We start from the raw sequence: 26526 nt of genomic DNA on the forward strand, positions 1-26526 counted from the left end.
CCATCTCTCAGTGTTGGAGATACACTCCTTGGAGAGAGGATGTATCAACAAACGCTGATCAAGTGATAACATTCCAGTGGATATTGAAACATACTTTAGAACATAAGAATCTTGGGATGGTTTCCATTGAGAATGTCTCCACTGTTTTAATAGGCTGTGTTGCTGAGAAATCTAACAAGAAATATGTTAGTATTCCCTTAGATTCTTTCCTCGCTTTCTTTTCTTTATACCTTGTTCTTCTTTCATCCTGAAACATATTGTCAGTGCAGAAAACAAGGAATGCCCCTATCATGACTTCTGAGGCCATTTCACTCCAAATATATGTGTAATTAAAATTTTAAATGTGAATGTGATGAAAAAAAACCATGTATTGTACAAGTACACATGTCAGGGAAATATGTCTCGTTGGGGCTTCATCTTGAATCTACTCAGTTTACTGTTGTACCATAATGTGTGAAGTGGCCATTTTAACATAGGTCCTTTTATTATTGTGTTTTGAAATGGGGGCTTCCCTCTTGTTTCTCTTTTAAACCGGGCTTTATATAGAATAGCGTTGAATGTGTTTCTATTTAATTGGTCTTTGGGATTTAAAAGTTGGTAGATAGGAAGACATCTGAGCCTTATGTTACTTTGGCCACCTTTCCTAGATCTGTGTCATTTTCTAGAATTCCATTACCATGATATCCTTGTCATAACTGTTTTGCTTCGTTATCCAACCTTTACTAGAATGCTCTAGCAGTGTCTCTCTGGTTCCCCGACTTCTCTTTCCTGGGTTTGGCAGTGAAGCTCCAATTAGCTGTGCCAGATCCCTAAAAGCCATGCTGACTAGCTGATAAAGCTGAACATTCAGAAGCGTGTTATGTTCAGCACAGCAATTGTTTAGATTGCCGGCCTACTAATGTTTCCTGGGCTGATCTGGAGTTGATGTCAATGCAAATTGCTTGTTCCTGGCTCACCTTTCAAGGCTGGGCTTCACACGTTGCAGTTTTTACATTCTTTAATGAGCTTCCGCCATGCATTAAAAACGTGGTTGTTCAGGCAGGCATTTGGGGTGGGTTAGGATTTTTTAGAAAATGTTTTTATTGTAGAATTTTATTGTTTTAAACTGTTTTATTATATGCTGTACATCGTCCAGGGTGGCTGGGTGAGCAGCCAGATGGGCGATTAATAAATTTAATAATAATAATAATTTACATGTAAAAACATAAGGGCAATTAGCCCAATTAAGCACTTTTATGTCCCCTAGATTTCAGAGGGAGAGAGTTAAGCAGGTGCTTAACTTTCCCATTAAAAGCAATGGGGGACATATGGCTGGAGCATGCCTTATGTGTACATGCAACAAATGTCCCTTCTCATTGTGTTTACCCCTCAGGTCACATGCCAGGGAGCCGGGATCAAACATGGCTCTCCACCACGTGTACTTCCTTTGTTGTGTGCCACTATGTAATGTGTGAAGTGGCCTTCAGAATCTATTTCTGCATAGAATTATGAGGCAGGAGAGATCTGAAGCCCATTTAGCCCAACTCTCTGTCCTAAGACAGGCTCTTGATATAGTAACATCCAGTGGTTTCAGCAGTTGCTCTGGTGAATGTATTCACAATTCGAAGATTGTGATCTGAACTGTAGGGCTGGTTGGATCTGAAGGTAGACGGGAATTTACTGGAGATCTCTGAAAAAGATACGTTTTTTAAAAATGTGCATGTACCTGCTTTTACCCAGCATGTACCTGCATCTGTTGTAACAAATGAAGTTTCACTCTTGAAATACAGACTCAGAAAAACATGCAAGCCAAGTGTTGGATGGAAATGATATGAAATAGTCATGGCTTCTTAGTCATATGTTGAGAATACCTGTACTCTGTATCTTACTGTCTTATGAATGGTTGTAAACTGCCCAGAGAGCTTCAGCTATTGGGTGGAATAGAAATTAATAATAATAATACTAAGGGTATAGAGGGTTTTTTAATGAAAAATACCTGAGAAATTTAGCTTTTATGATATGTTAGAAAAGTACCATTATAGCCGTTTAGGAATTTCAGGCCTTTTAAAAAATTTGGCTCATTAATTATAAGCGGGAATGAGTTTGGTTTGTCATTCCTGTGTATCAAGCAGTACTATCTTCTCCCTGTTGTCCATCTTCCTCTAGGAGAATCAATTGACTTACTGCAAATTACTTTTGGGATTTCTTTACAAAACATATTAACTGCTTTAAATAATGCTCCAAGTGGGTATACAAAAATAAGAAAACAACAGTATTGACATAAACACAAAACTAGTTTTACGTAGAAACAACAATGGTGAAACTGGTAAAAAGTTGTCTGACTTTGACAGGAGAGGCTGTCAGAAGTACTATTAAGGCATACATATGTAATTTAACACAACAGGTTGGCTCTCTAGATTAAAATATAGCAGGAATGGATGTTGAATAGCTTTAACTGTTGTACATGTGTGTGTGTCTGTGTATATACAGTGTGTGTGTATTTAAATTTATTTTGTGTGTTTTGGAGTTTGCTGAGTTGAGTAATGTTGACATTCAGAAGATAGTAACATAACGCTGCTTTGTAGGTCTTGTATCCACGTGACAATGTCTGAACGGACACTTGTTTTCATTTTTCTCTCTCTTTTTTAAAGGTGGGAAGAAGAACGCCTTCCTGAAGGTATTAAGTGGAAGTTCTTGGAACACAAGGGCCCTGTGTTTGCACCTCCATATGAACCTTTGCCTGAAAATGTCAAATTCTACTATGATGGTAAGCTATTAAAATTGATGCTTGGTGGAAGATTATGGCCCAGTTTGCACAACTGACAGGCAGTTAACAAGCCACTGTGGCTTATTATCTACACCGCGTGTGCTGGTCTCATGCTGGGGGGATTTGCATAATTACCCTTGGCAATGAGAGTTGTCATGTGCGAACCCGGCCAAGGTGGCTTGTTGCCATGAGTAACAAGCCACCCAGGGCCCTACAATACCCCATAGGTTCTAAGTGGCTTGTTATTCACAGCAACAAGCCATCCTGGCCAGGTTCGCACGACACGACAAGCCATGCTACTGAGGGTGATTATCCAAATCCCCCCAGCATGCGACAGGCATGTGCAATGTAGTTAATAAGCTACTGTGGCGTGTTAACTGCCTACCAATCATGCAGACCCGGTCTGTGTGTCTTTATAATGAGAAGAAACAGCAAAGATGTTTGTAGTAGCTTAAAGATGAACACATTCAGCGTGGCATGAGCTTTCATAGGCAAGAGCTCTTTGTCATTTTGCCTGAAACAGTCCAAAACAGCTACTCATTTAGATTTTATTATGGGTTTTTTTTTGGTGGGGGGGAGCAAATACAGAGGTTGTTGATAAGAGGTTGTGTGCTGTTAGGATTTCTTCCACATTATATAAACACTGTACAGAAAAAACATGGGTGGTGGAATTGCGAGCACCATGGTACTCAAAAGTGTGAGACAGGCCTCTGTAAAGTCATTACACAAATCAGCATATTACATAGACATTAATATATTTTATATCGGGGAACCAAGGTCAGGGATGCCAGAGAGAAGGGCAAGCTGGATAACCTGTTCATGTTTCCCATACTTCTTAGTCCTTTTTACTGTAACTTCTGATGTTTACTCCAGCTTCTGAAATTACCAAGCAAGTCTACCTGCACATTTGTCAGCACTTCAGCTAATATTCAGAATTGCTCATTGGTTACTATTTAGGCATCAGCCTTTTGTGATGTGGCCTTGCTGCACTATAAGTCTTCCAATCCAGATTGCTCCCTCCTACAGCCCAGCTATGCTAGGTGCATTCATGCAAAGTAATAGCATAGCAGTGGAAGCTTCCCCCGCCCCCCCTCCCAAAAGTTGGCCATTCAGTACCATAGACTGACCCTTTGTGTGCTGGTTACTCCTACTGAGGTAGGTTGAAGACTGAGGTAATTTGCCTGGTGGTTGGGTTTGGGAGTGTTTACAGGTAGTGGAAAGCCCATACCGGAGGCCCTCTTAAGGAAGGGGTAGAGGGCTTATAGCTTATCTGGAGGTGGTTGCATTGCCAGGACCAGTGATGGATATATCAACTGGACAGTGGTCCCCCTAGGTCAAGCCAGCCATGCAGTCGATGCTGCATCCAGAAGGCTGCTGTTTGCCCAACCCCTTTTTCTGCAGCTTTCAAAGCTTGTGATGTGAGAATCCCTATTAAAGGCTGAAAATCTTATTTCCTACTCCAGTGTGGGCTTTATGTCCCAGGGGCTGGAACTGGTGCAGAGACATAGTGCAGTTGTCCACCTGTGTTCCCTGAGGCTTGCGTGGAAGGGCTGGCTCATGCCCAAACCTCTTTCCCTTCAGAGTTTGGTATCAGTAGCAGGGTACACTAAAGGAAGAATCATTCCTGTGTTGGTAATCTTTTAAAGTTGATTTGAAAGATACTTTGGGAGCATTGCCAAAATATAAAGCATGAGATCCTCTGGTATAACATATGGATGAACTCTTCTCAGCTGTATTCTATAGTATGACTAGGGAGCAATCCTATGGCCGCTAGTCAGCGGCTAGATGGCAGTAGGATACGTTGGTTTCCGGGAAACGACCTCGGAGCCCACGCTCCAAGGTCGGTTCCCAGAGAACTGACCTTCCCCCCTTCTGCGCTGCCTCGCAGGCAGCTTGGAACGGCCCCACACTCGGAGGAGGAGCATGGAGTGGTGAAAACGGGGCGTTCTGGGGCGGGGAAGGCGGAAGTGCTGGCACGACACATCTTATGTGTCGTCCAGCAGCTGCTTCCCGTGCTCTGCCTTCCTGTGGCTAGACAGCCGAAATCGGCTGTCTATCTGCAAATGCAGGGCGGCTGAAGTGCGGAGGGGACGACCCCCTCTACGCATCTCCTGCCCTGCATTGGATAGGCAGTCTCCTCTGAGTTCAGAGGCAGCTGCCTATCCCAGTAGGAATGCTTCCTAATTTTCTTAAAGCTAGACAAGGAAATTCCTTCCACCACACACACATCCTAGGCATCAAGAGGACTCAACATTTTACTTCCTCTGCCTGCCTTAACTTATACCAGTACAAGTAGTGGCTGGATTGGATTTCACTAGAGTTTGTTCTTCTAAAATGCCAACCCTAGGCTGCTGGCAAGTAAAAGATTTCTTCCTGTTTGTTGCTGCTGTGAAAAGCTGGCAAACCCCTTCCCTGGGTGTGCTGAAAACTGGTGTGATGTTAGCACAGTCTGGGCCTGCATTAGGTACATTGGGTAGGAATGGGAGGTGTCGAGTCTGCAGAGCATTGAAGCAGCAATTGCTTCCCCCTTTGAGCTATGGGAAAAGCTGCCTTTCCACACAGCTAGTTATTTCCTGCTGAGCCTCTATTACAGTTCTTCAGGCAAGGGGAAATAGGACAGTCACGAATCACTGAAATATCAAGCAGGCAGCCTTTTAACAATAACTCTTTGAGTCACTGGAGTTAGAAATAATGTTCACGTGAACAAAACCAGACCAACATGAAGGATTCTGGTGCCAGTTGTATGATGCTCAAGAACAGTGCAGTGAAAAAAAGAGGAAGTTGGTGTGCCAGTGGGCATGGTCATGCCAATTCTTTCTGGAGTGAGCACAACCATCCACTACCTAATCAGTGCTTACTTCTTTTGGAATCAGCACCACACAGTCTTACACCAAGCCAGTCCTGTGATGTGCGAGTGTGCTCCTGAACTGCCCTGATGTTCTTCATCCCCAAGAGCTCTTTTCATTGCCTCTCCTCTTCAGAAGGGTAGAAGTGAATTGGCTGCACTTGGTGTGACATTGTGAGGAGTTGCCTTAGAAGGGTTTTCGCTGTACATCTGCAGAGGAAAAGTGTAGAGGTGTAAAATGTACATGAAGAGAGAACCAAAAGCTCATGTATACCCTGCTTAGTAATACTATTTGGGGTATACGGATGAAGCCTTTTCACAGTAAATTAGCAATTGTTCTTGCCCATTAAATACTGGCATCCCACAGGATGGCAAAAGGACATCTCTTTTTCATGTGGTCGCCTTCCTCTTTTTTAACACTTTTTTTCTCCACATATCAAGTAGCAGTTACAGTAAAAACCTTCCCCTATAACACAAAAAAATAATGAAGGTCAGATTCCAGAAGTTGTAATTAATTTCTGATCATGTTGTAAAGAATATTATGACGCTTGTTTAATCAATAATCTCCCTAGCCTGCCCCACCCAACACACACACACATACACACACACACACACACACACACACACACACACAATGTGTGGTGAAATTAGGAGTGGATGGCAGGCTCTGAACTGCCATGTCAGGGAGATTCCATCATTCCTGCTATTTCCAAAGCTCAGGGGTGAGTGTGGATCTTTATGTAGCCAAAATGACACCATCCATGTACAAGAGAGAGGTATCGGCAGCCTTGGGGAGAATCTCGGGTTTGCAGAATTACAAAAAATATTGAAATCTTTAGTAAAAACAACCCTAAGCAGGGAGGAGTCCCAAAACCCCCCAGTGAGGACTGAGCATGCTCACTGGGCCTTGAATGCTGACTGGCTGATAGAAAAAGAAGGAAAACAGGTGGGGAATGGAACGGCGTGGCTGGAAATCTAGACAAAAGTACACCAGTCTGACATTTTGTTGGAGGTCCCACTTGTGCTTGAAAAAAAGCCAGTTCAGTGGGATGGAAGGAGATCAATGAGCCAGAGACCCATTTCCAATCTGACATTTGCAGGTTCCTGGAGGTGAAGTTTGTCTGTGCAGACCCAGAGTCTCTCTCCCCAAAGGAGTGAAAAATCTGTGTTCTCCTCTCAAACCAAAATCCCAAAATTGGAATACCCAAATTCAGCTGCTCCTGAAAAAATGTTTTAAGCAGATGCAACACCATTTTTATGCTGTCTACTTTGTTACTTAATGTACAGACAAAATTTCACTGTCCATATCAGAACTTGGAACAAAGTTAATGACTTTTATTATGGTACTGCTTTGGGCCCTAGCTTACCCTGAAATCAAGGATGTGCAATAACCTGTTTGTAGGGTTATTATTCTGGCTGTGCATTGTATATCCACAGAGGGCCAACGCTGGGTAGGGATGTTCCTGGATCCTTTCTCTCTGAGGTAAGAGGAGTAGACTGGTTGAGGGGTTGAACGTCTATAGGACACCACCTCATTATTTTCCATTTCCTCATAGATAGCTTTGTCTTTTGCAGGTAAAGTCATGAAGCTCAGTCCCAAAGCTGAAGAAGTTGCTACATTCTTTGCAAAAATGCTTGATCATGAATACACTACTAAGGACATCTTCAGGAAAAACTTCTTTAAAGACTGGAGAAAGGTATGGATGGCATCATGGAAGCGTAGTGTGCTTGGTTCCCCCAGAGAGCTAAAACAGGCATCGCAATTTGCCACTTGCCTGGTCACCTACGTAACAGTTGCTTTCTAGAGGAATAGCAGATGGCTCATTCTTTTTTTGCTTTCTTATTGAATGCTTGGGGTTCTGCACTACGGATTCTGCTTGTCAAAGGTCTCTGCACATATCAGAGCAAGGGATTGCTTCTGGTTGCCTCTGTCTTCCCAACAGCCAATCACCCATTTAGTCTGTCCCATTCCCACCCCCCCACTTCCCAGCCAATTACTGACCACTGTTACAGCATGTGCAGGCTTGAACGTTTAAGGAAGAAGAAGTGATCTAGGGAGGAAGAAAGCAAAAACTTTACAGGGTACAGGAGAGGAGAGAATAGGAAGTCTGGGCAAGGGAGGTGAAACGTGGTGTTTGGGGGGAGTGTACTTTGTATGACATTCCCTCTTTCATTTTGTGAATAAAGAATCCCTTTTCAGTGCTTAAGCTGAAGAGTTGATTATGCTTACACATGCTCACAGTTGCCAAGATTTAAGCTGTTCGGCCTTAAAGCGTATGTTGGAGACATCTTGTGTGGCATCCATTGTTGCTGCTCATATCCTGAAGTTGAAAGGTATGACAAGTGCTGCTGGCCATGTGAAGGAGAGTCTGCTTTTTTGCTGAATTAATTGGTGATATCAGTGCTGCCTAATGCTTTGGTTAAGACAAAATGGTCTATCTCTTTTGACCCTAGCTTGGGCATGGCTCTTGTCTGTGATGTACTCTCTGGGAGTGACAACCAATTGTCAAGGTTATCTCTGTCAGAGGCATGCTATACTCAAACGCTGCAGACTCAGAACCTCTTATTCATTATCCTTTCTGAAATCAATATGTGGAGTGACAAAGTACATTGACTTGGCTGGCACAGGCTTCCAAGATAACGAGGGATTGGCAAGCTGGCTGTGCATTCTCTTCTGTTCATGCAGTGTGGAAAAGTATAATCAAAATGGTGTGTAGTGTAGTGGTTAGACTATGATCTGGAAGACTTGGGCTCAGATTTCCACTAGCCATGAAGCTCATAGGGTGAGGGCCAGTCATGAGCTCTTTGTAGGTTGTTGTGAAAGTAAATGGGTGACTGCGAGCCATATGCTGCCCTGAGCTTCTTGGAGGACATCATTGCTCAGCCTAACTCAGGGGTGGGCAGAAAGTAGATCTCCAAGTGTTTTGGATTTCAACTCCCAGCATTCCTGACTATTGGCCATGCTGGCAGGGGCCTCTAGGAGTTGAAGTCCAAAACATATGGAAATCTACCTTCTGCCCACCCCTGACATAACCTACCTCACAGGTTTGTTAGGATAAAATGAGAAGCCTGTGTATGTCACCCTGAATTCCTAGGAGATGGAATGCAAGTGTAAAAAAGCCTGCAGGATCATTACACAGATGTAAGACTGGCAAACTGAGAACCTTAGCTTCAAAATAAATAAATCCAGTCCACTGTGGGCAATGCCTGGTGAAAAGTTTAATAATTAGTGGAGAGCTATGAAGGTCTTCCAGAGTCTAGGCACATGACTTTTTATCAGCAATCTGGATTTTTCCTTCCAAACAAGCCCTCCTTCCTTCTCTGCTGCCACCCCATTTCTTGCTAGAAAGGAGTCCAAATTCAGAGTTGCAAAGCATTTTGGAAATAGCCTTAAACGTTAGTATATTTGATATGCAGAACTCTTGACTTCAGCGTTTGCAACTCTTTGGTGTGGAATGTAGCTGAGGTTTCGTCTCTCAGCACTGTGTAATGCAATGACGCATACCCTCTTACATTGGTAACGATCAAAGATCCATCCACAACACTCTTCCTTCATTTTCCATGTGGCTTCTTCTAGGTTTAGGCTGTATATCAACCTGACTGTTCTTATTTATGATAGTGTTGTTGTTTTTAACAGAGAATGAGTGTCAAATGTTGTTTCTTCTTCTAACTAACAATGCTGCAAAGATCTAATTTTATTCTTGCAGGAAATGACCTCAGAAGAAAAGAGTACCATCACCAGCCTCAGCAAGTGTGACTTCAACCATATGAGTCAGTATTTCAAAGCTCAGTCAGAAGCCAGAAAACAGATGACCAAGGAGGAGAAACAGGTATCTTGACTTAGAATTTGTTTTTAAAAGGCTTTCAAACTGAAAACCAAGGTTATGATTGGAACACTATCTGGCTATACCACCTATTCTCATTCCAGTGGATCATGCAATCATCTTTACTGCCATTTTACTGGATCTATTACTGTGGTGCCAAATTAAGGTAAAGGGATTGCATCTGAACCAAGTCTGTGTACAGTCAGAAGGAGTCCACAGAATCAGTCTACCCAATCTCAACTCTAAAAGTACATTTCATACTGGTATGCTCACTGGACACCTCTTTGGCAGATCACGTTTTACAATTTTGTGTCTACATTTTAAAAAATCTCAAGTGAGTACCTAAAGTAATAATAATGTGTGAGGAGGCCTTGCTGTATTAATGTGTGAGGAGGCCTTGCTGTATTGCTAATTTCATTTCACTTTTGCATCTATGTGTGACTTTGTTACTTGTAATTATTCTCCCCTCTATTTAAGGTTATAGGGTTGGCAGAGCAGTACTTAAGTTATTTTCAAGGGATCAAAACATTGACCAGGCTTGCACATTGAAAACAAGCTACCATAGCTTGAACAAGCCACCATGGCTTATTGTGAACCGCGGCACATGCTGGGCGCAACTTGCATAATCAGTGCCTGGCTGCAGCTTATCGTGTCATCCAAACCTGGGCAGCATAGCTTGTTGGAGGGATAAACAATTCTCAGATAACTCCACAACAGTTATTTGACTGTTATTTGAGGGTTATTTGAGCGCTGTTTAACCCTCCAACAAGCCATGTTGTCTGGATTTGGACAACATAGCAAGTCGCAGGTGGGCAGTGCTTATGCATATTGCACCCAGCATGCACCACGGCTCACAACAAGCCATGATTATTTTGATTACGCAAACTGTCCCAATATCTCACAATAGGTGATGGGTGGGGACAGTCATTTCAGCAAACTGTAGTGGGTGTAACAATAAGCCATGGTTTATCATTATGGGAATGAGCTGCCATGAGTCTCATGCGCTTCCCCCTCCCCTGTTGCAGCTAGGAAGAAGGAGTTTAGAACTTCTTTTCTATCTGTTATTTTCAAGCCTAGATGAACTGTGATTAGTCTTAACTACAATTAGTTGAAAAAGCCAACTTCAAGGTATAGTTCATGAAGCTGGCTTGTCTCAACTAACTACAGTTGATGTTAATCACAGTTTGAGGTCCACATGCAACACTAAACTGGCTAATTAAAATTGGAAGCAAAAACTTCTGATCTCCTTGTGGTCTTGGTATAGGAAGAGAAAGGAGCAGGGAGTACACAAGACTGAGGTTTGTATGCATAAACGTAAACCATTGTTCATTGTTACATCTGAACGGGGCCTGTGTCTCTTTCCATGTGTTCCTATTTATCCTTTGTTCCCCTCTTCTTTTTGGTTGTTTTATAAAGTTGTACTGTAAGTTAAAGATTTGATAAGCCCTACCCAGAGAGTTACAATATTTTTTTAAATACTTGTTGGGGAAGAAAGGGAAAGGAGGAGGGAAGTTAAGGAGGGTCATTCAAGGTAAAAAGTTGGGTCATCAGGAGTACTATGCGCGCGTGTGCGCACGCATGCATACATCTTGTTCATGACCAAGAAAACCTCAGCTTTAGCAGGGGAGATGTTAGTTTACATTGTGTTGAGTCTGATTCTTTGTATGCTTACTTGGAAATAAGTCCCACTGTGTCCAGTTGGACATAGTCCTAGGTAAGTGTGTAAGGCTGTAATCCTATACCTACTTACCTGGGAATAAACTTAACTGAACTCAGTGAGAATTACTTCTGCATAAATGTGTATAGGATTGCACCATTAGTCTCCAAATGTGGATGTACATGTTATGGCTAGGGAAGGCACAAATAATCACGCTGAGGGTGTTTTGAGCCCAATGAGTAGGACCAGGCCTAAGACTCTTGGGATCACAGCTGCTTTCTTGCAATGTACTTGCAGTACTTGTAAAATCCCTCTTGCTGCAGAGGTCTCTGAGCACAACTTGAATAGAGCTAATTAATTTTATTGTAATTTTGACCCTGAATAATTTATATAGCGGCTTTAGTCACGTTGTAATTTTTCCTTTGTGTGTGTGTGTCCTTCTAGAAAATAAAAGAGGAGAATGAGCGGTTATTAAAAGAATATGGTTTTTGCATCATGGATAATCACAAGGAAAGAATTGCCAACTTTAAAATTGAGCCTCCAGGTCTCTTCAGAGGGCGTGGAAACCATCCCAAAATGGGCATGCTGAAGAGACGGATAATGCCAGAAGACATCATCATCAATTGTAGCAAGTGAGCATGGAAGGTTTCACACATACACACCAGCTAGGAGAGAGTTCTGCTGATAATGCATAGCAACTGTGTTTAGGCTGTTCACACCAGATAACCTCTCAGTCAAGTAGAGTCTGTCATTTTTGTCCAGGGCCTCTGCTAGTGGACATTCCTTCAACATGAGTGCAGTGTAGGAATTTGAAAGCCAGTGTATACTCCTTTGTGCCAAAGGTGAATGTCTGGTTGAAGTTCACAAAATCCTGTCACATCATTAGTTTGTCACTTTTGTTTAATACACTGTGAGGTAGCAAAACACAAATGTCTGGATCAACTTTTAATCTGTAAATAGTAATAAATAGCTGTTATATTTTACACCCTCCTCTTCCTTTAGGAAGCTCAAAGCAGACCATCCCCCTCGTCCAGACTAAGATTTTGTTTGCTTTAACAATGAAAATAATACATCACCTCAGACCATTTTCTTGGTGTATAGATGCCATCGTAGCCACCGTGAGTGCCATGTTTGTGTAGAAGGGTGGGGTACAAATCAAATGAATAAATGGTAGTTCTTGAACCTTAAAACGACTGTGGCAATACAGAGTAGAGCCTCAGCCCAATTGGGGTCCCTAGTAATAGTATACTGTAATATTATGAGATCCCTCTTGTCCAGGATACTTACTGTCATGGATTTGTTGACAATTCCCTGCAGTCCAGGACACTGTGGCGTGCATTATAAGGCAGGGTCACTGCATGCCCAATTGCAGAAAATGTGGGAATATTGGTAGCCTGGTCTACCTGATATTCTCTCTAAGAAGGTTCAGGGAAGATAGGGTTGGATGGTGGTATACATGGAGCAAGGTAAGAGGTGGGCTGTGCAGGAAGATGAAATTTCTTAAAAATATATTTTTAAAAGTGTCATTGGGCCCAGGGTAAAGGTTGGGAACATGGCTTGCTGACGTACGTTGACCACGCTGTTTCCAAAAACCAGAGTGCCCAATTTACATATTGAGGTTTTGACATGCCAGCTCAGTCTTGAACCATTTCGCTGGCCACAAGTGGTGACCAGGAATTCTACCTGGGCAAGTGCATGGAATTCCCTCCAGGAGATTAGTGAGTGGGCTGGCAAAGGAGGGACAGAGCAGTCTGACCGTCCTTTTCCATTTCATTGGGTTTCATTGAAGGAGTGAAGCCCCTTTCTCCACACCCAGTACAGAAGCTGACCCAACTGGCAAAGCAGGGGTACTGTCTCTGCTTCACTGGCCCAGTCAGTTTCTGTACTGGGTTTAGAAGAAGGGCGTCGGCTCCTTTTCATTCAGTACAGAAGCCAAAAAGGCTGATACAGCAGGGATGGCGTCTCTGCTGCACCCGCCTGATCAATTTCTATGCCTGGCAGAGGAGGCAGGGAGTGATGCTTGCCTCCCTAACCAGTTCACCCTGTTTCTATGGTTTCTAAAGCCCCCACACAAGAAGGAGCTTTGCCTCCTGGACAATCCAGTACAGAAATGCAGAGGGCAGGCAGACTCCCTGCCTCTTCCACCAGCTCATTCAGCTCCTGCACTGGCTGGACAGGAAATGAAGCCCTTTCCTCCTCCCCAGCCAGGTAGGAGCCTGTTTCTGTCAGCTCACTCGTCTTCCATGATGACCACGTAGGAAGGAGTTTCACTTCATCTGCAGTCAGCATGGAAACAGAGCAAGCTGGTAGAGAAGGCAAGGAGTGACCCATGGCTCATCCAGCCCTGCTTTATTACTAGCCTCAACTTTTTACAAGCCTGCTTTTTACTTTTAAAAGAGGTCCCTCTTATGCGTAAAAAAGAACTGTGGGCTAGTAATTTTTTGGGTTTAGGAACAAGGCTGCTATTCTAATTTACCTAAAATTGTAATTTTCGTTGTATTGTTTGCAAGTGCTGCTTAGAATAATGTGGGCTTGCTTGGCTTTCAGACTTGACATTTACATAAACCTAACCAGAAACTTAGAAAAAGCAAAGATGTACACTTTCCGACTGAATGTTTGCCAGGCTTAAGGCCTAGAAATACCTGGTAGTTCATTTTGGTTTATGGCGCCGGCTTGCATCGCCTGAACCAAACTGAATAAATGATTTGTTGTTTGTGCTTTGCTGGTATTTTACCATTTTTTCTGTAGTTTTTCAGTTTTGAAACATTTTCTGTGTTCTTGTTTTTTCTCTGCACCCAGAGATTCTAAAGTCCCTCCACCTCCTGCTGGACATAGATGGAAAGAAGTCCGGCATGATAACAAGGTGACCTGGTTGGTGTCATGGACAGAGAACATCCAAGGATCTATTAAGTACATCATGTTGAACCCCAGCTCTAGAATCAAGGTTATTATTTGTGTGAAAACACAGAAGCTACTTCTGTCATGTCCGGTGTTGATTAGAGAAGAATGTATTGCCTAATAGAAGATCCAAAGAGTACTGTGTTCTTTTTATGACTCTGCTGCAAGCTTGGTGTATCTTAAACACCATTCTTTAACTGTGCATTTCTGAAATAGGGAATGGTAATTGAGAATCAAATAATATTTTTACAGTGGCAATGAGGGAAAAATACTCTAAATGGTGCCCCGACTCCAAACTGGAGCCCTGATACTCCAGAGCAAGCCATCATGTTGCTCCTTGTGATTGCCTCTGCAGGGTGAAAAGGACTGGCAGAAATATGAGACGGCTCGAAGATTGAAGAAATGTGTAGATAGGATTCGAAATCAATATCGAGAAGACTGGAAGTCCAAAGAGATGAAAGTGCGGCAGAGGGCTGTTGCATTGTACTTCATTGACAAAGTGAGGATCTTTGTTTTTCTAGTTTTTTCCTTTTTGAGTAAATAGGCAGAGCTGCCAAGTGTAACCCTGATGAAACCCTTGCACGGTCATTAAGATGTGTCACCGAAAGTTGGCAGAATATTTCACAGTATTCTTCTCAAACCTGGTGCCCTCTAGATGTATTGGACTAAACTCCCACTATCACCCAGTCAATATTGGACATGGTGACAAGATGGTGGGTGTTGTAGTCTGACACATCTGGAGAGCATTAGGTTGGGGAAGGCTGTTCTACAGCAACTTTTCTGGAGTCAAAGAATGAGAAGTGGAGCTGAGCTAGCAGCAGCAGCAGTCCTAGGCTGCGCTAGCCTCACCTGTGAGCTGTGTTCCATGTTAGTTCATGAAGGCACCTGGAGGGCAGACAGATGGGCCCAAGTCAGCTAAACAAACTGAGAACATGGCTTTCGATAGAGACAAAGCTTAGTATAATCCTTTTCTTGACTTTGAGGACATCTCGAATCTCAGCTTTGGAATTTAAATATATCGTTTATTGTTCAAGCATCCCCAAAGGAGCTTCTTGCTAGTGAACAAGTATGTTTAGAAATGCTTCTGGGTGTTTATATTGCTGTTTGTGATGCCTCTCTGCTCTCCCTCACTGTTTCATATTTGTAGCTCGCTCTGAGAGCTGGTAATGAGAAAGAGGAAGGGGAGACGGCTGACACAGTGGGCTGCTGCTCTCTCCGTGTGGAGCATATTAATTTGCATCCAGAATTGGATGGCCAGGAATACGTTGTAGAGTTTGACTTCCTTGGAAAAGACTCCATACGATACTATAACAAAGTCCCTGTCGAGAAAAGGGTAAGGATATTTTGTGCTGTATCATTTAAAGGAGGTGGGGGCAGGGAGTTTGAGAAGTCTCCAGATTTGGATTGCTTTATTCTGTGAACTTCCTCCACATGGTGGTGGTTCTTTAGATGGGATCTGTGGGTATATAAAGAGCTCAATTAAACATATGAATTACCCTGTTTGATCGGACCAATGGTCCATCTAGTCCAACATACAGGTTCCAGCAGTGACCAGCAATTTGCCTCTGGGAAACCCACAAGCAGTTGTGAAGTCAGCAGCCATACCCCTGTTCTTTGTTCTTGGCATCTAGTAGTCAAAAGCATGTTGCCGCTGAGTGTGGAGGTTCCATTTAATGTTAATGTATAATAGGTTTATCAGCAGTTATCTTCAGTTCTCTCACCCTTCACTCTATTTGCAGAAGTTGTGGTTTTATTACCATGGTTCTTCTCCCCATCACCAACCTCTATTTTTTTTCTTCTTCTAAGCTAAAAAGCCCCAGCTACTTTAACCTATTCCCATAAGATAGGCACTCAAACCTTTTGAGGAGCTTCCGCTATTGGGTGGTATGGAAATGTAATAAATAAATAAATAAATAGCCTCTTGAATTCCATTGTGAATCTGGGAAATGTGTTCCCTTTTTCACCAGCAATGAATAGTGGCCAGTATACTTCTTTGCACCAACACACATCTGGAAGGGCCAGTAGAGCACATGAGTTCACGAGGGATCATGTGAATGAGTGAGGAGCACTTTGGGCCTCTGTCAAGCCAGTATATCATCCAGTTTCCATGTTTCATGCTTGTTTCTCTCCCATATACTTCCTGTGCAGGTTTTTAAGAATCTGCAGTTATTCATGGAGAACAAGCAGCCTGAAGATGACCTCTTTGACCGGCTCAATGTAAGTGTATTCATACCTCATGTCGGCATCGTGTACTGCCATCATCTTGAGGGGACACAGAAATTCTTGCTGTGAAAGCGTTGCCTACCATTTACTCCAGCTTGAGAAAAGGCCAGTTTTTTCATGCATTGCTTTCAGTCAGGGTGGTTTTGTATTTAACAGTGAGTAGAAATCTACTCTGGTAGAAACTGTCACGCAACAGTATCGGGGGTGGAAGTGTCTGTTGCTGTGTGTTTGATCCTGTTTTTGATCTTAATTTGGAATTTGCTTTAATGCTGCATCACATTTAATTTTACAGCTTCTATCTTTTTATTTTTAACTTGTTTGTTTTTATTCTGCACGCCGCCCTGAGAACCTTTTGTCAGAGTGGGTAGCCTATAAATATTGCCAATAAATATAAATAAATAAAGACAAAAACTCCATTGCATACCACTCCACTAAAGCCTCTTCCAAGCATTCATTCTGGGGAGAGGGGGGCAGGTCCCACTTGATCTACTGCATATGAAGAAAAGGTTTGAATGAACCCACATAGATTGTGGCCAAGATTCTCCCCCACGCCCCCAATTCATTATCCTATAAATCTGAGTGGGCAGCTTTCAGCCTAATTTCATGTGGCCCTCAACCAGTGATCTGTAACTCCCCTGAAAACTGGGGGGAACAGAGAAGGCCCCATCCACTTTTTGTTCTGGCTCCATCCAGCACCAGTATGCAGCCCCTAACAGATTATCCCTGAGAAAATGTGGCTTTTGACAAAATGTTTCCCCACATCTGCCCTAAATGAATGCCTAAAAGGGACTTAACACCAGTTTCAGTGGGATGGGTTTGTCCCTCTTGGCATTTAATGGGAATATCTGTGTCACATGAAGGATAAATGTAGGCCTTTGTTGTACACGACACCTCAAACTCGCTAGCAGCTGGCTCTCTTTACCTTTACTTGAGAATGTAGTAATGTCTTCTACTTCCATTCTATGCCCCTCCACCAGTGTTCCCCAGTTAAATCTGTTTGTGTACCTGCAACCTTGCTGAAGTGGTATATATTTTACAAAGCTCTGGAGGTGGGTTGAGTAGCTTCATAGGTTCACACCCTCTTCCAAAAGTAGAAGTCCACACACAAACTTCCACCATCCCACATTGTGAGAATACTCTGACTTGGATCCCTGCATTGAGCAGGGGGTTGGACTCGATGGTCTTATAGGCCCCTTCCAACCCTACTATTCTATGATTCTATGAATAGGAGGGATTCAAATGCTTAGATTGAAGAAGCATTGTAATTTAGTAAATTAGGAGTTAATAAATCCCACCCCTTTCTCTCCCCCACCCCAGACTAGCATCTTAAATAAACATCTTCAAGACCTTATGGAAGGGCTGACAGCCAAGGTATTCCGAACATATAATGCCTCTATTACTCTACAGCAGCAGCTGAAGGAGCTCACGACCCGTAAGTGCCTTTGGACTAGCATATCTCATTCTTTGTTCTTCTGGAGTTGATCGTGCACTTGACATAGATGCAGGTCTCAGAGCCTGGGCTGGAAAGTACCTTAGGGTGCAATCCTATGCATGTTTAGACATAAGTAAGTCCTACAACTCCCAGCATCCCCCAGCTAGCAGTTTGTGCTATACCCAAGGCTATATTTGTTTCATCTGCAGCAAACAAATGCAAAAATGGAATCCATCAGAATCTGTGTGGTCTTGCTTATTAAAGTGAAAATTAGGTCCTGGCCCTCATGATAATGGAGAACACACATCATATGTACTCGCCATTTTAAAGCACCACCCATATACTCAAAGCCCTTTATAACTCCTTTTCAAATGCTAGAAGCTGCTTCTTTTTTTAACGGAGGGAGATGGTAGAGTACAGGGTTACTTCAGAGTTGTGACAGCAAAGTATGAAGATGAATTTATAGAATTTTACCATGGTCTAAGAAATCCCACAATTTGGCAACTTTCCCCAAACAGGTGCCGTCCAGATGTGTTTGACTACAACTCTCATAATCCCAAGCTAGTATGGCCATGCTGTCTGGGAATGTTGGGAGTTATAGTCAAACACATCTGGAGAGCACTAGGTTGGGGAAGACTGTTCTTTACAAACAGAATAAGCCGTAGACGTCCCCACAGAGCAAAACAGACACAACCACGCAAAAATCTTCTTTCAGAAGAAGAATTTCAAATAACTGTATCTCTAGTTTACCATGTTGGGGGCACATTCATAAAAATGGGTACCAAGGAAGAGTTAAGGGAATCTGGCAGCTTGTGATGGCACTTCCCTGTAATATTAATCATGTAAACTCATCCTTGGAACCAGCAGGTTTGCATCACTCTCCATGAATCGTCTATCATGCTTCCCCTCAATTGATGAAAGTATATTTGGCTAAAATTATTATTCTTATTTTACTTCTAAAATACTCTTCGGTTTACATCCTCAAAGCATTGTCCAACAGCTCCCCCACCCCCCAATATTTTACAAACAGGAGAAATACCATAAATCAACAGGGAAGTAGTTAGCTGCTCCTTAATGTCCCCAGGAACAGCCTGTCAAACAACTTAAGTTTTTACAAGGTAGTAGAAACAATATCAAGATATGGTTAGGTAAGCCTCCCTAAACAAGGATTTTTAAAGTTGCTATAACTAAGAGAGCCCTTTTTCCACATCTTCATCATCTTGACTTTCTGAAAAGGAAGGAATCTGCCTTCCCAGTCAACAGAGAAGACTATACAGTTGGAGTGGGCAACTTGAGGGATGGGCCCTCCAGATGTTCTGGCCTACAACTCCCATCAGCCCTGACCATTGGCTATGCTGGCTGATGGCCAAAACATCTGGAGGGTCAGAAGTTGCCCACCCCTGCTGTACAGGAAAAAGCACTTCTTCAGATACAGGCTGTGTCCATTTACTGTTTCGACAGTGATATACAGTACTTCGAACTGGGTCCAGAAGCTATCTGTTGGCCAGTGCCCAGATGGGCAAGAATAGGTGTAATGTGCTCTCTGCAACTCATCCTAACCAAAAGACAGGCCACAGAATTCTGAAACAGCTGCAGCTTCCAAGTCATCCTCAAGGACAGCCCCCTGTAGAGGCATTCAGTGGGAAATTACCAGCACTTGTGTATGGCCCGAGATAACTGTATATACCATAAATCAAGGTTGAACAACCTGTGTCCCTAGGGCCACATGCAGCCCTTGGTTAAATTTCAAAAGCCCCTCTGCCAATGCTTAGTTTAGATATCTAGAGCGTGGTCTCTCCCTTCTTCATCAGTCTGCTGGCTGGTGAGGGGGAGAAAGGGGGGTGGCCCTACTCACTTTTGGCTCTAGACCCACCTATCATTTGCATGTAGTCCCCAACAGACTAGCCTAAGGGAAGACAGCCCTTGACAGAAAGATTGCCCATCCCTGCCCTAAATCAACCAGGCCACCAGACCAAAGAGAGTACAGTTGAATGAATTGCCCAGAGCCTTCTAGAATCCATTAGGCTCTGAGGGAAGACCATTATAATCTGTTCCCCACACCAATGGAGGTCTCGTGCTTCTGTTATCTGCATTGATCAAATAATGTGATGATGATTTGTACCTTGTGTTTACATAGCAAAATTGGGTGTTAAGTCACTTCACATACAGTCAGGGCCAGAAATACTGGAACAAGGAAACTGTTTTGGAAGTTGGCCTCTGTACACCACCACATTGAAGTTGAAAGGAAACACACCCAGATGGGAGCAAAGTCAGGACTTTCAGCTGTAATTCAAGGGGTTTGACAAAAGTGGGGCACTAACCATTCAGGAAGGACAGCCAGTGGCATACACACACCCCTATCGTTGGTGGCTCATAAGTAATGGAACGAATGGCTGGCAAGCAGCTGCATGGCCAGGTGTGGCCTGTTTCCTGGGTACCCCATGACCAATCAAGCAGATAAAAGGCCTGGAGGTGGTTCTGAGTGTTACATTTGCATTTAGTAGCTGTTCACTGGAACTCCCAACATGAGGTCCACAGAGGTGCCCATGTGAGTGAAGGAGGCCATGATTAGGCTGAGGAAATGAAATAAACCCATCAGAGAGATAGCAAAAACAGTGGGAGTGGCCAATACAACAGTTTGGAACATCCTAAAGAAGAAGGAATTAATTTGCAAGCTCAGCAACAGCAAAAGGCCTGGAAGACCACGGGAGACAACTAAAGTGGATGACCACAGAGTTCTAATCAGGGTGAAGAGGAACCATTTCACAACATCTAGCCCGGTCAAGAATGCTCTTGCGGAGGTAGGCATGTCATTGTCAACATCTATAGTCAAGAGACGGCTTTATGAATGTAAATACAGAGGCTTCACAACAAGGTGCAAACTACTGGTAACGCTCAAGAACAGACAGGCCAGATTAGCCTTTGCCAGGAAACACCTAAAAAAGCCTACCCAGTTCTGGAATAAGATTATGTGGACTGATGAAACCAAGATTAACTTGTAGCAGAATGATGGGAAGAGAAAAGTATGGAGAAGGAAAGGAACAGCTCATGATCCAAAGCAGACCACATCATCTGTCAAACATGGTGGAGGCAGTGTTATGGCATGGGCATGTATGGCTGCCAGTGGAACTGGGTCACTGCTGTTTATTGATGACTTGACTGCTGATAAAAGCAGCAGGATGAATTCTGAAGTGTATAGGGCTATACTTTCTGCTCAGACTCAGCTGAATGCTGCCAAACTGATAGGACACTGCTTCATATTGCAGATGGATGATGACCTAAAACGTACAGCAAAAGCTACCCAAGAGTTTCTCCAGGCAAAGAAGTGGGATGTTCTTCAATGGCCAAGTCAGTCACCTGATCTCAACCCAATAGAGCATGCTTTTCACTTACTGAAGACAAGACTGAAGGCAGAAAGACCCACAAACAAGCAGCAGCTGAAGGCAGCTGCAGTAAAGGCCTGGCAAAGCATCTCGAGGGAGGAAACTCAGCATTGGGTCATGTCCATGGGTTCCAGACTTCAGGCAGTCATTGACTGCAAAGGATTTTCATCCAGGTATTAAAGGCGATCCTTCAGTTTGAAATGATGTTGGTTTGTTCCATTACTTATGAGCCACCAACGATGGGTGTGTGTGCATGCCACTGGCTGTACTTCCTGAATGGTTAGTGCCCCACTTTTGCAAAACCCCTTGAATTAGGGCTGAAAGTCCTGGCTTTGCTCCCATCTGGGTGTGTTTCCTTTCAACTTCAATGTGGTGGTGTACAGAGGCCAACTGCCAAAACAGTTATCCTTGTTCCAATATTTCTGGCCCTGACAGTACATTTAGAGAACATAAGAAGCTGACTTTATACCAGGTCAGGTTCCTGTTCATTTAGCCTAGTATACTCTGACTGGCAGTGGCTCTCCAGGGAGCCACCACCTTTTCACTAGTGATGCCAGGGACTGAACCTGGGCCCTCTATGACTTTCAACACATGCTCTATCCAGAGCTATAGTCCCTCCCTTAAAGAGTGATGTTGAGTATTGAACCTTATACCTTATGCTTGCACAGCACGTGCTTCAACATTAAGCTCCTTTCCATTTATGTTTTAATACTTTACAACCCCCCTGTAAAGTTGGATGGTGTTGCTGCTCCCATATTGCAAATGTGGGGCTGAGGCTAAGAGAGTGGCTTGCCGAAGGCCTCCTAGCAAGTCCATGGTTCAAGTCAGTGATTTGCGTTTTCCGGAACATTTTGTGGAAAAATTTCCAATGCAAATCAGCTTGATTTGCACAGGGTCATTTGCATAGGAAAATTTTCAGTTTGCATCTGAAAATGTCATGCCCTGATTTAATTTAGCGTGTTTATTATACTTATATTTGGTAAACAACACCCCCCCCCAAAGTACCCCATGTTAATTTTTCTCAATACACCACAAATATTTGACCTGAAATATTTTGGGGGTGGGGTGGGGATTAAAGCACACTTAATGTGATATAAATGTTAAGAGTATGTAGATATTTTATTGGAATTTGTAAACATTTAAAAACAATAGCATGCACTTCCCTTAAATTGTTTAAATTTAAGGGAAAAAAACCCCAAAGATGCTGAAAACTGTTGACACACTAATTTTAGCAATCCAAAAAACTGTGTATGATATGCTGACAACCACTCATCTATTTCAACGGAGTTCAACTCTCTTCCACTAAGGTTGGGACACCATCAGTTTTGCTTTCACTGTTTATTAGTTCAATTACATTCTGAGATATATATGTATTTGAATTACATATATGTATTGTTTCCCACACTTGCCAAGGATAATCACCTGGAAACATTAATTACAATTTTGAAACTGTCAACGTTGGCTAATACTGTATTTGCGATCGGCGTACATTCGTTTTTACTAATGAACATATGAAACAGAAGATTTTCACTGGAAAATTAAGTACTGGAAAATTTTCTGCCCCACATCACTGGTTCAAAGTAGGAACTTGCTGATTTGCGACTCAAGTCTCCTAACCACTGCACTACACTAGCCCTTTTCAGCTTTAGCTGACTGAGAGCTAAGCTGCTAATCTCTCCTTTCCCTATGAAAAAGTGAAATCATCTATGGGAGCTAGGCCTTGCCCAGCCAGAGTGCAAATTTCACTTGTTCACTTTGAATTCTTCCAGCGGATGATAACGTCCCGGCAAAGATCCTGTCTTATAACCGTGCCAATAGAGCTGTTGCTATTCTCTGCAACCACCAGAGGGCGCCTCCAAAGACCTTTGAGAAATCCATGATGAATTTACAGAGCAAGGTAACTGACTGCATCACCCTCAGTTAAAAGCCAAACTAATACCACGTGACTTCAGTTACCCCTGTTCCATATGTGGCCTGTATCCGGCTCTCCCCTAAAAGTACTTCACTAGGGAAACTTCTTTCTCTGATATTTGTAACAAACATTTTGTCTGGTGTTATCCTGGAAAATCCTTCATCATATCCTTTCTCTTCACACTAGGCTACTTTAAAACCTGTCTTTCCCACTTCTGGCTGAATTGCACATCTGACAAGTTAGCTTTAGACTTGAAGATATAGCTATAAAGTATCTGTGGCGGGGACAGAAAAACTGCTGGCAAAGGGATGCTTTCTGATGTTCTGCTATGGTTTTCTATCCCAATTTACTGTCGGGACATTAGGTGAGGTCCAGAGAACCTCATGCAGGAGTAGAAGGCACTTTGGCTTATTGTGAGGGTTTTCACTAATGCCATCCAGCCGCACCCCCTTGCCACATATCCGATGCCATTCCAGAGGGGCCTCCACACTTCGGGAGCAGCTTCTAGGGGGTCACAAGGGGCTGCAGCTGGAAGAGGGAGGTGGAAAATCCCCACTGTGTGATCAGAATTCTGCTCTTGCTTCTCTAGATCCTGCCAAGACACCTTTGAGGAGATGAGGAACTTGATTTAAAGGAGACAGGCTGGTGATAATAAATGCTTGGGAGCTTCTCTGAGGTTTGCTTGGGACATCATAAAGATCAGTTTCCCCAGAAAAGCTTAACAGTTGTGTGAACAACTGTGTTCAAACAGTCAAGACTTACTGTTTGAACACATCTTGACTAACGGACCTTAGCCAAGACTTACTGTTTGTTCAGGCAAACGGCAAATCATATGGCAAAACTGTACTTGGACTATACCACTTGAGATTGCAGGTGGGATATGATATGACAGAATCCTGCCAAATGACAAAGGCTCCCTGCATGTCAAAAAAAAAAAAATGAAATGAAATGGCAGGGAGAAAGGCTCTAGCCTAGCCATTTTCTGTGTGCAGGGTTTGCTTTTGTTTTTACAGAAAAGCATTTAAACATGCAACCCACAATTCTGCAGTCTGAAGTAATAAAATCCAAAAACAGATTTACTGCTCATTGAATTGTTTATGTAGACCAAGTATTCCTTTTTTGAAGTGTTTGGGGTAGTTTTCCTTAAAGGCTATGGCTTCTCATCTGTCCCACACCCATGGCTAGAGAATGTTGTTGAGGCATAACCTACAAGCTGTAACAGAGGCGCATGAGAAAACTGAATTAGTCACCTCCTCCCCCGCCCGCCCAACAAAATTGCAAGCCTCTTATAAATTCAGCACATGTTGGTGTTTCGTTGCTCTAATTCGTCCTTTTCCTTTTCAGGTTATTTCTGGCCAAACTTCTGAGGTCAATTTGGTTAGGTCGGTTTACAGCCTGAATCTGAAATAACCCTCTCTCAATAAGGCATTCTGTTTTATTAATCACTGGGGTGTTCTTTTTGGCTTTCATAATACCTAACCTGGCTGCTTCAGTTGTTAGGACTGCCAGCTTTGATGAAATGATAACTACTTGGCTGCCTTCTCTTTCCTCCCCCAACTTATTTGTACCATTATTTTCAGAGGAGCGGAACAGTCTTGTCAGTCACAACTTAGATGAATGGAGCTGTGACCCTTCAGCTTCAGATCCCTGCTTTCACTCTTCATTGTTTTATGATGGCCTTCACCAACCTGGTGCCCTCCAGATGTTTTGGATTACCGCTCCCATCAGCCCCAGCCAGCATCACCAATGGTCAGGGATTAAGAGAGATGTAGTTCAAAACATCTGTATAGTATCAGGTTGAGCAAGGCTGCTTTAGAGTAAAATCATTGCTGGATAGGCACAGGGAATTTCCTAATGTGACCTAGCACAGTACATCTGATCCTTTAAAGCAAGAGTAGGCAACCTGGCACCTTTCAGATGGTTTGGACTACAATTCCCATCAGCCCTGTCCATTGGCCATGCTGGCTGGGTTTATGGGAGTTGTAGTCAAAAAGTCTGGTGGGCATTAGGTTGTCAACCCTTTCTTTTAAAGGTACCAGCTACCTGGCTACAGAGATTCCTTACCCAGTTGCCCTCATTGCCAACTCGTATTGCACAGTTGGTTAACTGAATTCCACTAGCCATATGAAGGGTAACTGGCCTTGGTTTGCACAGTTGTATATTTGAATTGTTGCATAGGTCTTCCAGAGTCCTGGATCTAGTTAAACTGCAGCCTGTAGCTTTCCTAGATTTTCTGCCTATTGGTTTGAAGTTGTTCTGTCCAGATTGCTGATGCCAATGTTTTCTCTTAGAAAGGCAATCTCTGTGCATTTTCCTGAAATAGCTGTCAGAGCACCTAAATCTGAAATCCCACTAACTGACAAAATAGAAGAGTAATTCTGGGGGAAAGTTGCTAAGTTAGTCCTAAAAATGGCAGATCATACCTTCATTGAACAAGTTGTGTAGGCCTGGTAGGATGTGGTTGAGTTGTGCGGGACTAAATCCTCCTAAAAGGGGGTTCTGAGCATCTGAAACTTGTCTTCCCAACACATCTGGTGTTACTTTAAAAGGTAGTATTTTAAGATTTCTCAATCTGGCAGTTTACAGTTGGATTTGTGATATATAAGGTGGGTGCTGGTTAAGTTCTTGGCTCTGAGATCATGAGAAGCAAGAACACATATGGGATCTGTGCCTGTGCAGAGCTGCATTTGGAAACTTTTAGAGCTCTGCAGAGCCTGTGACCTCTTCCCCTGAGCACAGAAATACTGTGCCCCTATGGAGATTCTTTCTGACTACTGCCCGAGTGGCACAATAGGGAACTCTATTCAGAAATATTTCTCATCATAACTACCCCTTGAAAGTGATTTTACCTCAGATTTCGTTTGGTTTCATCTCTGTCACTTTTTTAACTTCGTTGTACAAAAAAAAAAGGGGGCGGGAAGGGAAAGAGAAAAGAAATATCAGGTGGGCTGAGTTGGGGAGGGTGCTGGTTAAGTCCTTGCTGAGAAACTGGAGTGTGCCCAGAGGATGGTGAAGAGGTCTGGAAACCAAGCCTTGTGAGGAACATTTGAAGGAGCTAGGTTTGAGTCTGGAGAAGAGAACATTAAAAGAAAACATGATAGCTGTCTTCAGCTATCTGAAAGGCTGTCATAAAAGATGGAGCACTTTTTCCTCATTGCTCCAGAGGGCAGGACTAGAATTAATGGGTTGAAATGCAAGGAAGCATATTTTGCCCAAACATTAGGAGAAGCTTCCTAATGGTAAGAGCTGTTCAACAGTGAAACAATCATCCTTAGGAGGTGGTGGTATTTCTTAGCTAGAAATATTTAAGCAGAGGCTTGGACAGTCAACTGTCAGGAAAGCTGTAGTTGCAGCCTGCATTGTAGATCCTTCATTAAGCATGTGCTTAGACTAGATGACCACGGAAGTCCCTTTCAACTCTAAAATTCTGTAATTCTATGGTAGGTGTCTTAGGTTTGGTATACATTATTTATTTTATTTGTTATATTTATATCCTGTCTTTCCTTCAGGGAACACACAAAAAAAGCATACATGATCCTCCTCCATTTTATTTTCACAACAACCCTGTGAGGTAGGTTAGGCTGAGAGTCAGTGACTGGCACTAAG

The 26526-nt window shown here is 43.0% G+C and overlaps 1 protein-coding gene across 1 annotated transcript in view; it reads left to right on the top strand.

Moving 5' to 3' along the window:
- TOP1 (DNA topoisomerase I) overlaps positions 1-26526 on the top strand; it is a 102069-nt gene that overhangs the window by 69390 nt on the left and 6153 nt on the right. Inside the window, exons 9-18 of the mRNA XM_084853972.1 lie at positions 2631-2746; positions 7167-7288; positions 9299-9421; positions 11517-11704; positions 13872-14016; positions 14326-14469; positions 15118-15303; positions 16119-16187; positions 17511-17625; positions 22778-22905. Of these exons, the coding sequence (XP_084710098.1) occupies positions 2631-2746; positions 7167-7288; positions 9299-9421; positions 11517-11704; positions 13872-14016; positions 14326-14469; positions 15118-15303; positions 16119-16187; positions 17511-17625; positions 22778-22905 (1336 nt within the window). The remainder of the gene's footprint in view (positions 1-2630; positions 2747-7166; positions 7289-9298; positions 9422-11516; positions 11705-13871; positions 14017-14325; positions 14470-15117; positions 15304-16118; positions 16188-17510; positions 17626-22777; positions 22906-26526) is intronic.

Source organism: Heloderma suspectum, chromosome 4 (genome assembly GCF_057233095.1).
Source record: "Heloderma suspectum isolate Gila_16-S chromosome 4, 16-S_ref, whole genome shotgun sequence".
Taxonomy (NCBI): domain Eukaryota; kingdom Metazoa; phylum Chordata; class Lepidosauria; order Squamata; family Helodermatidae; genus Heloderma; species Heloderma suspectum.